Raw genomic sequence first — 15,615 nt, 5'->3', positions numbered from 1 at the left:
GAAGGAAGGAAGGAAGGAAGGAAGGAAGGAAGGAAGGAAAGTTTTGCTTTAAAACTCATTAGTGTCATTTCTTATAATTTATTACCTCCTCTAGAATTTGCTGATTGTAGAGAAGATTCATTCAATCATGAGTTTTCTTCCCATAATCTTGAATCAACTCTTCAAGGTTCTGGTTCAGAACGAAGAGGATGACATCACCACCACTGTTACCAGGTATTCACAATGTATTCATTTAAGAAGAAATTGTTTAAGTAATGATGTCTAGACAATTTCAGGAGAATTAGATATATAGTGATAAAAGTCCAATGAAGTGCTGGGTAGGGCATTGTACAAAATATTTAATGGAATATTTAAAGTTTTCTAGGCCTTGACATATCCTAAGCATAATGAATTAGCAATATTATTATTATAGAAATGTTATCCATATCATTTTTCCATGGTAAACTCTTCCATAGTTCCCCTCATTATTTCCTTCTTACACTATCTCCTACTCAATCCACTAGTCTCATATTCTAATTATAACTTCATAAAGCATAATTCCTCTTTATAAGCAATTTTAAATTAATGATTATTATAAATTATATATGATTATCAAATTAATTATTAAACAAGAAAGTATAGATGCCCTTTTAGATTAAGAAATTATACTGGCATTCTGAAAAATATGTTGACACTAAAATATTTTCCTAGTCTGTGGATCTAAAATTTCCAAAAGTACAATGATACTCTAGACAGTCTAGATATTCTTATGCCCATTTTAAGGGTGGAAAGTCCAAGTATAGAGCTATTAGAAGATATGCCACAGATCATGCAGCCACAAATTTGTGGTGTTAGAATGGAAATTCAGGGCCCTAACTAGGGTGGAGTGACTGGTGCTTTGCTACAGGACACTGACTTTGGAGGGCACTGTGGGGTTGTATTTCTAATCTGCCATCTTCTTACATTTCTGAAGACTTCATCATACCATATAGTATAACTAATACCTAATCATGTGCCTTTGGCAATGACACGCCTAGCCTGGGGTCCCTTTTTCTTATGGATCTGACACAAGAACACCATACACACACACACACACACACACACACACACACACCTCCTTAATCAAACAAGATCAGCTTTTTTCAGTTGAGCTGAATTGCCTGTTGATTATTTGCCATATGAGGATAAAATTATATGAGAAGACCTGGGTACAAATCCCCCTTCTGAAATATATTGGCTATGTAACTCCTTGAACATCTGCCTCCAGGTAGTTCTTTAAAGCTCTCAGTTGCAAAGTGGGTGTAAATTTGCTTTGGTAAATCCCACACAGAAAGTCCCCTATTATAGTGACTTTACTTCTTGGTATTTGGTCATTTCAGTCATGTCCAATTCTGTGACCCCATTTGGGATTTTCTTGGCAAAGATACAGAAGTGGTTTGCCATTTCCTTCTTCAGCTCATTTTATAGAAAAGAAAACTGAGGCAAACAGGGTTAAGTGATTTGCCCAAGGAAACACAGCTAGGAAGTATCTGAGGTCAGGTTTGAACTCGAGAAAATGAAATCTCCTAAAACCCCAGGCTCTATCCACTGCACCAGCCTAGCTAATGACATCACACATCAGCTCAAAACAGAAACCAAACCAAACAAATGAACAAAAACTCTAATGCAAAGCAGCCAGACCACAGAATTAGCTTGGAAACTACCCTTATTGTCTTTTCCTCTTTCACATTGCTTATGAGCTTCCAACCCCAGTTCTCATAGCTCTGTTTCTCAAAACATTATCCTTTCCAGTTACATATAGTGCTTGAAAATTGAAGAAAAAGAAGCAAATCTACGACTTGGAAATTCGGAAGCTGCATATAGACTCCCAGCATCCCATTGTCCACATTCTTTGAAATGCTTTTAGTAAACCAGCATCTCAGACCTTCTATCAAAGATGTTAGTAGTTATCACCTACACCTCCCAGACCAGAGATCCCTGTCTTGAACCCAGACAGTAGCATCATCATACATACTCCCAGCATTAATAAGTTATAAATTGCTAAAAGGGGAAAAAACAAATATCATATTTTTATTGGGTAATTCATACATACCTTCAACATTTATTGAGGACTTGCTGTGATGAAGACACTGATTTAGGCACTTTATGAGCTTGATTATGCCAACGTGGGCTTGGAGCTTTTTTGTTCTACCAGCCAGAGATACCTGCCTTTGATTTTTCAGGGTTCTAACTGATATTGTGAGTAAATGCCATGAGGAACAGCTAGATCACTCCGTCAAATCTTATATAAAGGTATGAAACATTCTCTCATTCTTTTTTTATGCCTTTATATGATATGTGGTTTGTCCCCTTTCCTGTCTTCACTGCTTAGCGTGTGTTTTCCTTTCAACAGGTCTATCCCTGGCCCTCTCGGCCTCAATAAAAACATCCACCTTAATTTTATAAATTCCATCCCTTTGTACTGATTAACCGTAAAGTTTTACGCATGTAAATATATGTTTATGTGGGTGGGAAGGAGAGAAATCAAGTTTTTCTCCTTCATAAGCAATAATCAACCATTTCAATATAAAATTGAAAAAAGAATTTAATGTGACTTTGCTGAATGCTGTGTTCTTTAATGTTTTCTCAGCTCTTTTTTATTGTTTTCTCAGGCATTTTTTTCATTTTCCCAGTAACTGTATATTTGTACCTGCTTCTGGTATGTTTAAAACTTTATCTTCTGGCATGAGTCATCTGCCCATCCCATCACGTGCATTGCTTTTTCCAGTGTCCCCCTTCCAGTCTTCACTCAGGGATGTATAGATTCCATTGCCCAAATGGCTTGTTTTTCTGCCAGTGAACTTGGGATGATGTTTTGCAAAGTCATAGCAATAACACAGCCTCAATCAATATAAATGATAGGCCTATTGGGAGAGAAATGGGCTTTTCCCCAAATTTATATGCATAGTTGCACACACAATCTAATCAGCCCCAGGTTATTGAGCACAGATGAAAACCTAAATGGAACAGGGCATTGAGTTTAATGAATCCATACTTTTAGGATATAGAGAGTGATAAAGAGCAGGACTTCATGGTCTCTTTGAGGAAAAAAACAAAATTAATCCAGATGTGATTTTATTAGTAGATGAGCACCCTAGTGTAGAAATACCCTCCATCGATGCCGGCTGGCAACTCAGCTGTAATTTATATTCTTAGAGAGCTGTCTGGGGCACTGAAAGTTTCAATGACTCACCCAGAGACACACAGACACCACATGTCACAGGCTAAATTTGAACACAAGTTGTCCTGATTCCTAAGGTCAGCCCTCTATCCAACAAACTACACTGTGTCTGGGTGCCTTTAACATAGAATAATAATGTAGTAGGCCAGAAGGTTCTGCTCTCAGGAAGCCCACATAAGGACTTTATACCCGGGCACCACACATCAGCAAAGTTACTTTTGTTATTCTAGAATTTCTTCCAACCACTTTAAGTCTTTTTTTGCAATTCAGCAACAAAAATACATAAGAATAAGATTTTCTATCTTTTAGAAAACATGAAATGTCCAAATCTGGACATACAAAACATACAATAAATTGTCCTATAGGTAAGAGATAAAGTCTGGAGAAAGGGAGAGTGGCGAAAGGATTATTCACTTTTTAAAAAAATTATAGTGAGTTCTCTACTATCTTTAAATTGTAATTTAATTTACTAAAAGGTTATTGATTTCATAAAGCAAGTTATACTCTAAAAGTGTTTGTTTTGTGAAAGTGTTGTGAGGAAGATTAGTTAGTGATTAATAAAGTATTAAGGTGGACCTAGCAGGAAAGGCTGGAGCTGGAGCATTCCAAGATGGAATGAAGGAGCAAGAAGTGCCTTGTGCCCTGAGAGAGACTCCATTAGTGGTTGGTACAAACTGTGGCTAGCCCCGGGAGATCTCAGACCTGCATCAAACCTGGTTCCAGCCAGGGTTTGACCAGCACAGCTAAGGGCTGAGGGTGGCTTTGGGGTTCTCACTGTTATCCACCGATGATCACAAGATGTCAAAAGCCAAGGTGGTCCAAGGTATCCAAGTAGAGTGTTTGTGCTTGAGATGCTGTCCACCAGATCCCAAACTTCTCCTCCACTTGGGTGCAGCTCCGTAGGTCTTGTCCCCTTGCTGGAAGCCTCCACCACTCAGGATCCCAGGGAAATCAGGATGCAGGTCTGAGACCTCCCAGGGCTAGCCACAGTTTGTGCCAACCACTAATGGGGTCTCTCCCAGGGCACAAGGCACTTCTGGCTCCTTCATTCCATCTTGGAATGCTCCAGCTCCAGCCTTTCCTGCTAGGTCCACCTTAATACTTAATCACTAACTAATCTTCCTCACAACAAAAGGTATGGTTAATGTGGGTAAGATATTAATTAAAATGTAACTGTTAAGTCATCTAAAGATTTCTCTACCTCTGAATATAATTACTTTTACTTCTTTGGGGCATTTTAGCCCCCAAAGGTCACATAAATAGAAAGGATTTTGATTTTTCCAGATGACGTCTATGAAAAAGCAGTTTCCCCATTTTTAGCTCCTCTTTCCCACCTATTCACCCATTTCTACCAAGTTGAAGCTTTCCTTTGCTGTCTTCAAGCTCAGCAAAAGAAGAATTAAATATGGAACCCACTAAATATTTTATTTGACTTTTCTGGAGATAGTAATGAAGTTCTGGGACCTCCCACAGACTCAGATTTTTATCTTTGTATCTGATGATATGAGAAAGTAAGAGAAAGGCTTTAGAGCCCTATGTTTTCTTGTCTGGTCCAATTCATTCTGAGAAAAGAAATAGTGATTTTGTTTTTGTCCTCACAAAACTGAAATCCCCAAATCCCTTGTATAAAGTTTTTGTTTTGTATCAAGCTTTAAGAGTTTTTTAAAGCTCTTCAAGACATCTAAAATAAATATAATCAATTTGAGTTCCTTTATAGAAAGATCACTATACTTGATAATTATGAAACTTGGTGCTCATTTTAGCCCAGCCACTAATTACAACACAACCCTGAACAAGTCACTTAACTTCTCTGGGGTTCATATTCCTCATACAAGAGGTCCAAGTAAATGATCTCTGAGTTTCCTTCCAGCTTACACATTCTATTAGTCTGCGGTTGAACTTAGTGAAGAACCATTAAATTCCCCGATAGCTACCTTTATCTCATCTTGGTGTGGGCAGATGGAACAGAAACCTGATCTAGTCATAGCGGTTTCTCTCTATCACCCAGGAATGTCTTAAGAAAATGAGAGATTATCTGTGAAGTGCCTTGAATGTCTCAAAAGAAATGCCAAAGAATTTCTGTGTATTTTAGTAATTGTTCAAAGATAAAAATAAACACCATTGCAAGTTCAGTGATGCCAAATGCTGCTAATTCACTCCATCTACAACAGCCAAAAGTATTGTGTACAGACAGTGGATCCAATTCAATTCCAAGCTTTGAGGTGCTGTATTTGTACTGCCATGTTCGAGTCCAAATTCAAAGTAGAAAATTTTTCAGAGCTTGGAACTAAGTAATTTTGCATGTATTAGACAGACTATGTCGGAGTCTACCCTTGTTTGAGTGATGTTACATGATTTTTTAAAACTTTTCTTCAATCCCATATAATTTCATATGTCTGTTAGCTTTTCCATTATACTCGGTAATGGGTCTTGGATGAGTCAAGCCTTATTAGGATGACATATGGTCTGATAATGTTCAAATCCCACATTTGGAAACAGTTACCACCCTATGTACTTCTGTTCCCCTGGTCGAAGTCTGTTTTCTGTCTGCACATTGGATTAGACCCTGACTGTCATGACTACATTGAAGTCAAAAAATGAATTTTGCCTTCTCTTGAGGAGTATTTCATAAGCAACATATGGTGATAATTTAATAATTAGCTTCAAAATCTCTAAGTTGCATTTTAGTTCATAGATTGATATGTTTCAATACAATGGAGAAAATTGTAACTAAGGCTATTCTATGCCATGTGTCACAGGCATACTTAAAAGGAAAAATAGATATTTAAATGTACATAATAATAATAGTAATGGCAGAGAGCATTTATAAAATGCTTTAAGGTCTACGAAACAGTTGTTTGTACATCTGATCCTCACAGCAACCCAGTGAAGTGGGTTCTGCCAAATGTAACCATCATATCTCTATAATTTTACTAATGATGGAGGTTCATGAGACATCTGTTAAAGGTTTCTAATTGTGGGGCTGCTATGGATTCAGCCTGTGGAACACCTTATCCTGCTGGCTTTTGATTGGGACTCTTCTTCCCCACTTGGCCATTTCAGTGGGTGCTCTGCCCCTTCCAGGATGAAGAGTTGCTACCATGCCATGGAAGAGGGAAGGGGAAAAGGGGCACCTTAGGAGGTGGGTCAAATGCCCTCCATACTTCCTCCTTCCTCCTATAAAAGTGGGGCACCAGGGATGTTAAAATATAACCTAAATGGTTTGTGGGTACACACTGGGTTGAAGGAGAGACAGGACCAACCAGGATAGGGAGACCAGGGTTCACTGTTTTAACTGACACAGGAATGGCAGTTGGTCCCAACGGTCACCCAGCTCACCCTAGGCCAGGGTCTATGGAACCAGCAGGCAAAGGTAAAGTTTATGCAGTTTATTTGAGGGAAACTAAATAAAGGATGGGTTAGGGGATTTCTACACTTGAAACTTAAGGGCAAAACACAGGGGGCAGGGAAGGACTTAACTACTCTATCCTAATTGACCTAAGCCAGGCAGGGCCCAAAGGAGCAGTACTGGAGTCACAGGGAGGCTCCTTCAAACCTGGTTCCAGCCAGGTTTGGTCAGCACAGCTAAAGGGCAATTGGGGTCTCACGGTAATCCAAGGATGCCAAGAGCCAACTCCACCAGGTGATCCAAGGTACCCAGGTAGGGAGAGGGAGTTTGAAATGCTGTCCACCAGATCCCAAACAACTTCCCACTTGGTGCAGCTCTGCAGGTCTACTGTCCACTGCTGAAAGCTTCACTTCTCAGGATCCCAGGGAATCTGAATGCAGTTTTTCCCTAACTCTGAGATCTCCCAGGGTTAGCAACAGTTTTGTCCAACCACTAATGCAGTCTCTTTCAGAGTACAAGCCCACTTCCTGCTCCTTCATTCCATCTTGGAATCCTCCAGCCTTTCCTGCTAGGTCCAACACTATTACTAAATTAGTTACTAAATAAACCCTCACAACACTCCTTAATCACTCTCTGCCCCTCTCTGCATTACCCACACTTTCTCAATGTCCATGAGGTGAGAACTCAAAAGGTGTGAGGTACCAAATGCCACTATGCTCACACAAAGTAGTAAATATAAAAAATGCATATTAAACTGTTGTGGTTAAGAGTTTAATTGGACCCTATTGGGGTCCAACCATATCAATAGGACCCTATTGGTTTGGATGGTGACATCTTCAAAGGGCAGATAATTTCCAAGGACAAGAAGAGGGATTGAGGACATTCTTTTCTGGAGTTTCTGTCATATTTCTTTTCATCCACTTCTTGGGTTTTCTCCAGTATGTGTTCAAGACTACCACATACAAAGAGAGGACAGTCCACGAGGAACTGGCAAAGAATACGACTGGCCTTCTGAAATCAAATGATTTAACAACAATCAAACATGTCTTAAAGGTAAACAATTTAAATATTAGGTTTCATTTATTAATACCATATGTGTTTCTATTTATCTTCACTTTCTTCTTGAGCAGAACCAGAGTGAAAGCATTAATGGATTCTCACATAGCTTATTCAGCTATAGCTTCAGGCAAACATTTCATGTTGGAAGACTTCATAGGTTACGGTCAAATTAATGACTAAGGTGAATTTGAAAAACTCTTCAAAGAACTCTTTAAAGCATGAAACAAAATTGCTTCAACTTTATATTACAGCAAAGAAAGGAAAAACGTGGAGCAATTACTAGAGACATGGCCTTAGAATGAAGAAGATCTCAGTTTAAGCACCACCTCTGCCAAGGACTGGCACTGTCTTTGAGAAAGTCACTTGATTTCTTAATTCCTCTGCTTACTTTCAAAGATTCCAAGTTGTAGAGAAGGTTCCAGTCTGCATTAGTAGTTGTTCACCCTGAGTTTCTTGGGCCAATGAAATCAGAGCTCTAGCCCAAGCAATTTTTCAGAAAAAGTATAAGTACTACTGTATGTATGTATGCATATATGTATGTATGTATGTATGTATGTATGTATGTATGTATGTATGTATACACTTTCTGGTGGTGAACCTCTCCAAACTTAGGTAGGCTAGTATTGAGACAGCAAACACCCAGTCACTCCTAAGACCTTTACTCAAATCCTTTTCAGCTTGGTTTTGGACCTGCTAGAACCCAAGTTTCCCAGGATGCCAAATGAGTTATTAGAGTAGACCTCGGGGGCAGAATACACACATTATAAATAAGTGTCTATAAAAAATGACTATTGAGGGGGTAGCTAGGTGGCTCAGTGGCTTAAGAGCCAAGCCTATGGTACTGGGAGGTCCTGGGTTCAGATCTGGCCTCAGATGCTTCCTAGTTGTGTGACCCTGGGCAAGTCACTTAAAGCCCATTGCCTAGACCTTACTGCTCTTTTGCCTTAGAACCAACATTGGTTCTAAGGCAGAAGATAATGGGTTTTTTTTTTAAATGAATACTGACCACCAAGAAATATTTGCTAAGCACCTGCTACATATTAAGTACTGGGGATACAGTCCTTACTCTAATGCTATCAAGTCTGACAAGTCTGAGGGATACAAAGAAATCTAGAAAGGCAATTATGAAGTCATGAAAAAGAAAAAGAAAAAAGCAGAATTAGAAGAATAAGAATTGAATTCTTACTAACTACAATAATATGAAGAAAAATGAGAAATGGACAAGTTAAAAACGGATTTTAGAAGGAATCTTTGAATTAGCATTATTCTTTATATGTTTAAATTAATTCAAATGTAAATAGTTGCAATATGAATTTGGTACATAGGATCATAGTTCAAGGGTTGGAAAAAATTAGAAACCATCCAACCCAACATCCCATTTTACAGAAGAGGCAGTCAAGTCCCTGTGAGTTTAAAGTAACACAGATCTTAGTAAGCCTTGAGGCAGATTTTAGACCTAGGTTCCCTGACTCAAAAGCCATTGTACTTTACATTGTACCCCACCAACTCCTTAATGTTAAGGCTTTTGAAAACAAATTTACTGTGGATGAAATTATTTGTTTCATTAATATTTCATGTGGCTGCTGACAACTAAGATTGACCTTTACTATAAGTAGTAAGCCTCACAAATAGCTAACAAGAGATAGCTAGTCATAATATATTGTTGTTCAGGCATTTTTCAGTTGTGTCCAACCCTTTATGACTCCACTTGGGGTTTTCCAGGCAGAGACACTGGAGTGGTTTACGGTTTCCTTCTCCAGCTCCTTTTACAGATGAATAAACTGAGGCAAACAGGGTTGAGTGACTTGTGCAGGGTTACACAGCTAGTAAGTGCCTGAGGCTAAATTTGAACTCAGGGTCTCGTGACTTCAGGGCCAGTATTCCATCCACTATGCCACCTAAGTGCCCCAATATAAATGTAATAGTAGAGAAAGGCATTAGAATTTCACTCTTAATAGTCACTTAAAGTATCTTCTTTCTGTAAACTATACATACTTCAGTCTTACCCACCTTTTCAAAGAAATAAGATTCTAGTCTTAGATTGCTTCATTTTCTTTAGAGACAAAATGAGTGTCTCCACAATAGTTAAACACTTAAGATCATATGTTGTTTTAAATGTTAAATTAATTTTACTTTTCAAAATCTGCATTTATTTAATTTGTAAAATGTTAGTAAGTTAGTAGGGGAGGGTTGTTTTTTTTAACTAAAAGGAACCCTTTATAAATAAAAAAAAAAACAGGTCCTAAGGAGAATAAATTTTTATAAGAAAAATAGTTAACACCTTACAGCTTAGCAAGCCCAGCAAGATTTCATTCATTCTTAAACCTGGTGCAAGAGGAAAGGTCTGGACTCAATAAGTTCACTTGATTTTAATTTTTATCTTTGAAGTCATAGACTTAGTAGATAACTGGATTTCTGAAACCACAGAGAATTGACTATGCCACCAGTTTCATATTTTTGTTATTGCTGTTGTTCAGTTGTCTCAGTCATATCTGATTCTTCATGACCCCATTTGAGGTTTTTATTTTGGCAAAAAACTTGGAGCAGTTTGCCATTTTCTTCTCTAGCTCAATTATAGATGAGGAAACTGAGGCAAATAAGATTAAATTACTTTCCCAAGATCACACATCTAGTAAGTATATAAGGCCAGATTTGAATTCAGGAAGATGAGTCTTCTGGACTCCAAGCCCAGCACTCTGCACCAATGTCATATTTAACTTTCCAATAAACAATTTCAGGGTGTGCTTGGGTATGTATTTCAAATGAGTGCTAAGTATAGAGGGATGCCACATAGGTTGACTTTCCACCAGGGTGATGAGTCCGTATGTTGTTCCTTTCAGCATTCCTGGTTCTTCTTTGACATTATCTTGAAGTCAATGGCACAGCATTTGGTTGACACAAAGAAAATTGAGGTAAGACTGTTTAGATATCAAACAGGTGTGAGTTCTTACAAAGGAAGTCAGTAAAAGAGGCTGAATTCATGAATAATCCATTTATCTTTTTTTAAAGTTCTAGAAATGCTCTTATGACCTTATGATCTGAGCCAATAAGAAATGAGATTGTCTTATCATCCTCATTTTATTGATGAGGAAAATCAGGATACCCTGAGATGAAGAGGTTTACCTGAGATCATGCAGATAGTAAGGAAGAAAAAAAAAGAATTTGAACCCCAAGTTTACTAACTTTTTCACTTCAATGCTCAATCCCCTACATGAAATTAATAAGATGATAGATTATTTTTATGTTTAGCTACATATATGACACGTTTTAAAGTTATAATCTGCACTTTGTTTAGCTTCCTCGGGCTCAGAGGTTCCCTTACTCTTACCAAAGTGAGTTGGACACCCTAGTAATGATCATCTCAGACCACGTGATTTGGAAGTACAAAGAGGCTGTTGAAGAAACGAGAAGAGCAAACCACAGTGTCGCCAGATTTCTTAAGGTAAATAAAATATTGGGTTACAGTTCTGCTGATTCCTTTGCAAGAGTAAATTCAGCATACACATAGAGTAACTCCTAATTAGTTCATCAGAATTTGCAATGATAATTCAAATCCTTTATGGATTATGCAGATATTTAAAGAGCCTTATATAGTAGCCTATACTTACACAACAATTTTGGGGGGAGGGTCTTATGTTTATGCGTTTCTTGTTATGTTCAGTGTTAAGGTTTCAGTGAAGAAAAAACTATGTATTAATCCAACTGATAGTGTTATTCCTGTCATATCACAGGACTGACTACTAAGGACATCAAAAAGAAACAAGAAACATTAATAGGGGCAGCTGAGGGGCTCAGTGGATTGAGAGCCAAGCCTAGAGATGGGAGATTCTGGGTTCAAATCTGACCTCAGACACTTCTAGCTGTGTGACTCTGGGCAAGTCACTTAACCCCCATTGCCTAGCCCTTACCACGCTTCTGCCTTGGAACCAATATTGGTTCTAAGATGGAAGGTAAGGGTTTTAATTTTTAAAAAAGAAAGAAAAGAAACATTACCTATGTTTAAACCATGAGAAATATCTATTGTTTTCCAAGGTTTTCCATCTAAGGCATACATAGTATCATAGGATTCTAGAATTAGACTAGACCTTGTTGAGTCATTTCAGTAGTGTCTAATTCTACATGACTCCACTTGGGGTTTTCTTGGCAATGACATGGTAGTGGTTTACAATTTCCTTCTCTAGCTCATTTTACAGATGAGGAAATTAGGGTAAACAGGGTTAAATGACTTGCCCAGGGTCACACAGCTAGTAAGTATGTGAAGCCAGATTTACATTCAGGTCTTCCTGATTCCAAGACCAGTGCTCTGTCTAATGAGCCACCCAGCTCCCTATGAATCAGACCTTAGTGACTGTGGTCAATTCCTTTCATTTTGCAGATGAAGCAACTAAGACCCTTAGAGCTCTTTTGCAAAATACCTTTTTCTGAGTCAGAGAAACAACATGGAATTTTAAATAAAACTCTAGTTCTGGAGACAAGAAATAACTTGTGTTCAAGTCTTGCCTCTAGCATATGTTACCTCTATAAAATGAGCAAGTCACTTAGCTTTTCCGTGCCTAAGTAACTCTATGATACTGCAAATTACAGGTAACTTGCCCATTTGCATCAATGGAGAGAATTTTCATATTGGGAGTTTCCTATGCTAATGAAGTTACAAAAATATCCTTAGAGGCTATTATTTTCTTGCTCTTACATTTTGGATAACTTATCTAAGCTGAATAGTTGGTGTTGTTTTTTTGCTTTTGCTTTTGCATACCTATTAAATGAATGAATAAATGTTTCTAATCCCTTTTTCCCCTCTTCTTTCAGATATATAACCACTACTGTCCCACACACACACACACACACACACACACACATACATCCAGTAGTTATTCATCTATTTAGGGATAGGGTAGAATGGATGAAATCCTAGTCAAGGAACTGAGACTTTAGGGGTATAGGTGGTGTTTTCATTGCTACTTCCATTTGAAATCAAGTGCTGTCAAAGACAAAGGCAGAACTGGGAAGTAAATAGCTGATTAAAGAAGATGATCATTGAGAACAGGCTAGAATATAACTTAAAATATATAAGGGATGGGTTTGGGGCTAAAGTTTTTTTTTTATTTTCCTATATGTTTCCTTTCTATGCAAAAGACCTTTAAACAAAAAAGGGAAAAAAGACTACAGATAGATAGATAGATAGATAGATAGATAGATAGATAGATAGATAGATAGATAGATAGATAGATAGATAGCTTCTTAGCCATAGAGCATAGTAACTAGAAAATAAGAAGAATACCAATAGAAATAACCAATAATTTAAAACTGACAAAATACCAGAAAGGAGCCAAAATCTCTGATTTCTATAGACAAATGCAGGAAATACTTCAGTCATCATTGTTATTGTTGCTTAATTGATTTTCTTCATTACAAGGGAGGATTTTATGCTGGAAGAGTGGAAGAGGTGTGCCATGCTTGAAAAAAGACTGTGATATAAAAACAGAGCACATCCACAAAACTTATTTTAAAAAAAAAAGTTAACTAGAGAACTTGGGGAAACAAATATGACTTTATTAGTATCACCGAGATTTGATCAGAATGGACTTAAGATAAGAATATAGTTCTAAGAAAAACTTATTCAGAAGGAATGGATACGAATGCTAGAGGAGAATAGCTTGTAAATTAGGAGGCTGTACTTAGAAGAAGAAATTGAGAATCCTTGAGGGATCTGTCCTTATACTTTTCTGTTTGACATTTTTATCAGTGACTTTGATGAAGACACCGGTACTTATCAAACTGTCAAGTGATATATATCAAGGAAGTATATCTAATACATTAGGCAACAGCATCAAGATCCAAAAGATTGCACTAGACTAGAGAGCTGAATTGAATAAAAAGAAATTTAATAGTGAGAAATGTCAAGTCTTACACTTGAGTTCAATCAGCCTCATAAGTACCAAATGGAGTAGATATGGCTAGACAGAAGTATGTTTGAAAAAGATATGGGGCTTTTAATGGAATTCTAATTCAATATGATGTAAGCCTGAAAAAGCTGATAAGATCTTAGTCTATTTTAGGAATGATGTATTGTCCAAGGCATGAAAGGTGAGAGTACTGCATTCTGGCCTTTGTCCAACTACATTTGAAATGTTCCATTCTGGTCATCGTATTTTAGAAAGGACTTTCACAAGCTTGAGAGCCTTCAGAAGAAGGCAATTGGCATACTGAGGGACCTACAGATGATACCATAAGGGGTACAGTTTAAAGAACTGAGAATGGTTGACATAGAGAAAAAAGGAGTTAGGTGAAATGGAGCAAAAAGGTTAGGTTCCTACATGTATTTGAAAGGCTGTCTTGTGGATGAAGAATCGAGCTTTTTTAACTTGGAGAAGTTATACAGAGGCAAATTTTCATTCAATATAGGGGAAAACTTCCTAACAATTAGAGCTATCTAAACTAAGAGAACATTGTACACAGAAAGTGAAACACTGTGGAACTCTCCAATGTAATGTACTTTACTACTTGTAGCAATACAATGATCCAGGACAATCCCGAGGTACTTAGGAGAAAGAATGTTATCCTCATTGAGAGAAAGAACTGTGGGAGCAGAAATGCTGAAGAAAAGCACATGATTTATCACTTGCTTATATGGGCAATATATGCTTATATGATTTGGGGTTTTGGTTTTAAAAGTTTACTCTATTCAAAAATGAATAATATGGAAAGAGATTTAAGTGATAACATTGTATAACTCAATGGAAGTGCTTATTGGATCCAGGAGGGAAGAGAGAAGAGGGGAGGGAAAGAAAGTGAATTATGTAAACATGGAAAAATATTTTAAAGTTACAATTATAATTTTAAAAAACAATTGAAGCAATCTAAAAGTGAAATGGGATGCTTCAAGAGATGGCAGACTCTCCACACTAGAGTTTTTATTGTTAAGGTTGGATGACTACTTGTTACTGTGGATCCAGATATTGTTCCCAACATCAACATTTCCAATGTTGTAGAGAGGGGATTCTCAATTGGGTATGAGTTAGAATGAATTTGCACTCCCCTTAAAACACTTAGTTTGATTAATTCTATATATAATATTGAATACAGCAAGACATTTAAAAGAATGAGCACAATCATTCTTCTCACCAAATCTCATTTTCCCTAGACATTAAAAATTGAAAGATAAACAAATCACCAAGGGAAGCAGTAGAAAAGGCCTCATTCTCTATCATAATTGGCTTAAATCTCCTTTATCTACTGAATTATATGTGTTTTCCCCACCACACTTTTGTATTTCATTTTTGCAGAAGATATTGCTAAGAGTAGATAAATCAAAGACTTGGGGGGCATCTTGAGGAGTACAGGAGAGACAAAAGATAAAAGGGGCAAAGAGTCAGAATTTATTGTAAATAAATATCAATAAAATATAAAGGAATAAAGAGTAAATTGAAAAATGCAATCAGATATTAAAAGGCAATCTTTGGCCTCATATATCATAAAAGCTTACCTATGTCCCATAACCAGCCCATTAAACTTTTTTTTAAAGCACCTACTTGGATGAGTCACTCAAACATTCTAAGCCTCAACTTATTCTTCTGTAAAATGTAAGAATTTAACTGAACCTCTAAAGTCCATTCCAGTTTTAAAACCAGAGTCCTTTCACCTTTGCCAGCCCTTTAGTTCAACTACAAGTACCCAAATAGTGCAGATAGATATTTTTCCTTGACTCGGTAATAGGATGCAATAATTATACTTCATTATCAGTGGCTTGTGTAATTTCAGTTGAGCTGACTTTCCTAAGAATAAATAAACAAACTAAGTCCTCTTGGGTCCAATATTCTATAGTTCTTTAAGATACCCCATGTCTCAGTCTCTATCTCTTGATAGAGAAATGGATGTTAAAGATAGAGATGATAGATTAAATGATAAAATACATAGATTAGGTCATGGAGAGAGAGAGAGAGAGAGAGAAAGAGAGAGAGAGAGAGAGAGAGAGAGAGAGAGAGAGAGAGAGAGAGAGAGAGAATAGAGG

At 37.3% G+C, this 15,615-nt stretch overlaps 1 protein-coding gene across 1 annotated transcript in view; it reads left to right on the top strand.

Moving 5' to 3' along the window:
• DOCK10 (dedicator of cytokinesis 10) overlaps positions 1 to 15,615 on the top strand; it is a 385,255-nt gene that overhangs the window by 299,642 nt on the left and 69,998 nt on the right. Inside the window, exons 24-28 of the mRNA XM_044669448.1 lie at positions 95 to 213; positions 2,202 to 2,271; positions 7,488 to 7,601; positions 10,448 to 10,519; positions 10,903 to 11,049. Of these exons, the coding sequence (XP_044525383.1) occupies positions 95 to 213; positions 2,202 to 2,271; positions 7,488 to 7,601; positions 10,448 to 10,519; positions 10,903 to 11,049 (522 nt within the window). The remainder of the gene's footprint in view (positions 1 to 94; positions 214 to 2,201; positions 2,272 to 7,487; positions 7,602 to 10,447; positions 10,520 to 10,902; positions 11,050 to 15,615) is intronic.

The sequence above is a fragment of the Gracilinanus agilis genome, chromosome 3, assembly GCF_016433145.1.
Source record: "Gracilinanus agilis isolate LMUSP501 chromosome 3, AgileGrace, whole genome shotgun sequence".
In the NCBI taxonomy this organism is placed as follows: domain Eukaryota; kingdom Metazoa; phylum Chordata; class Mammalia; order Didelphimorphia; family Didelphidae; genus Gracilinanus; species Gracilinanus agilis.
This window is presented reverse-complemented; position numbering and strand designations above follow the sequence as displayed.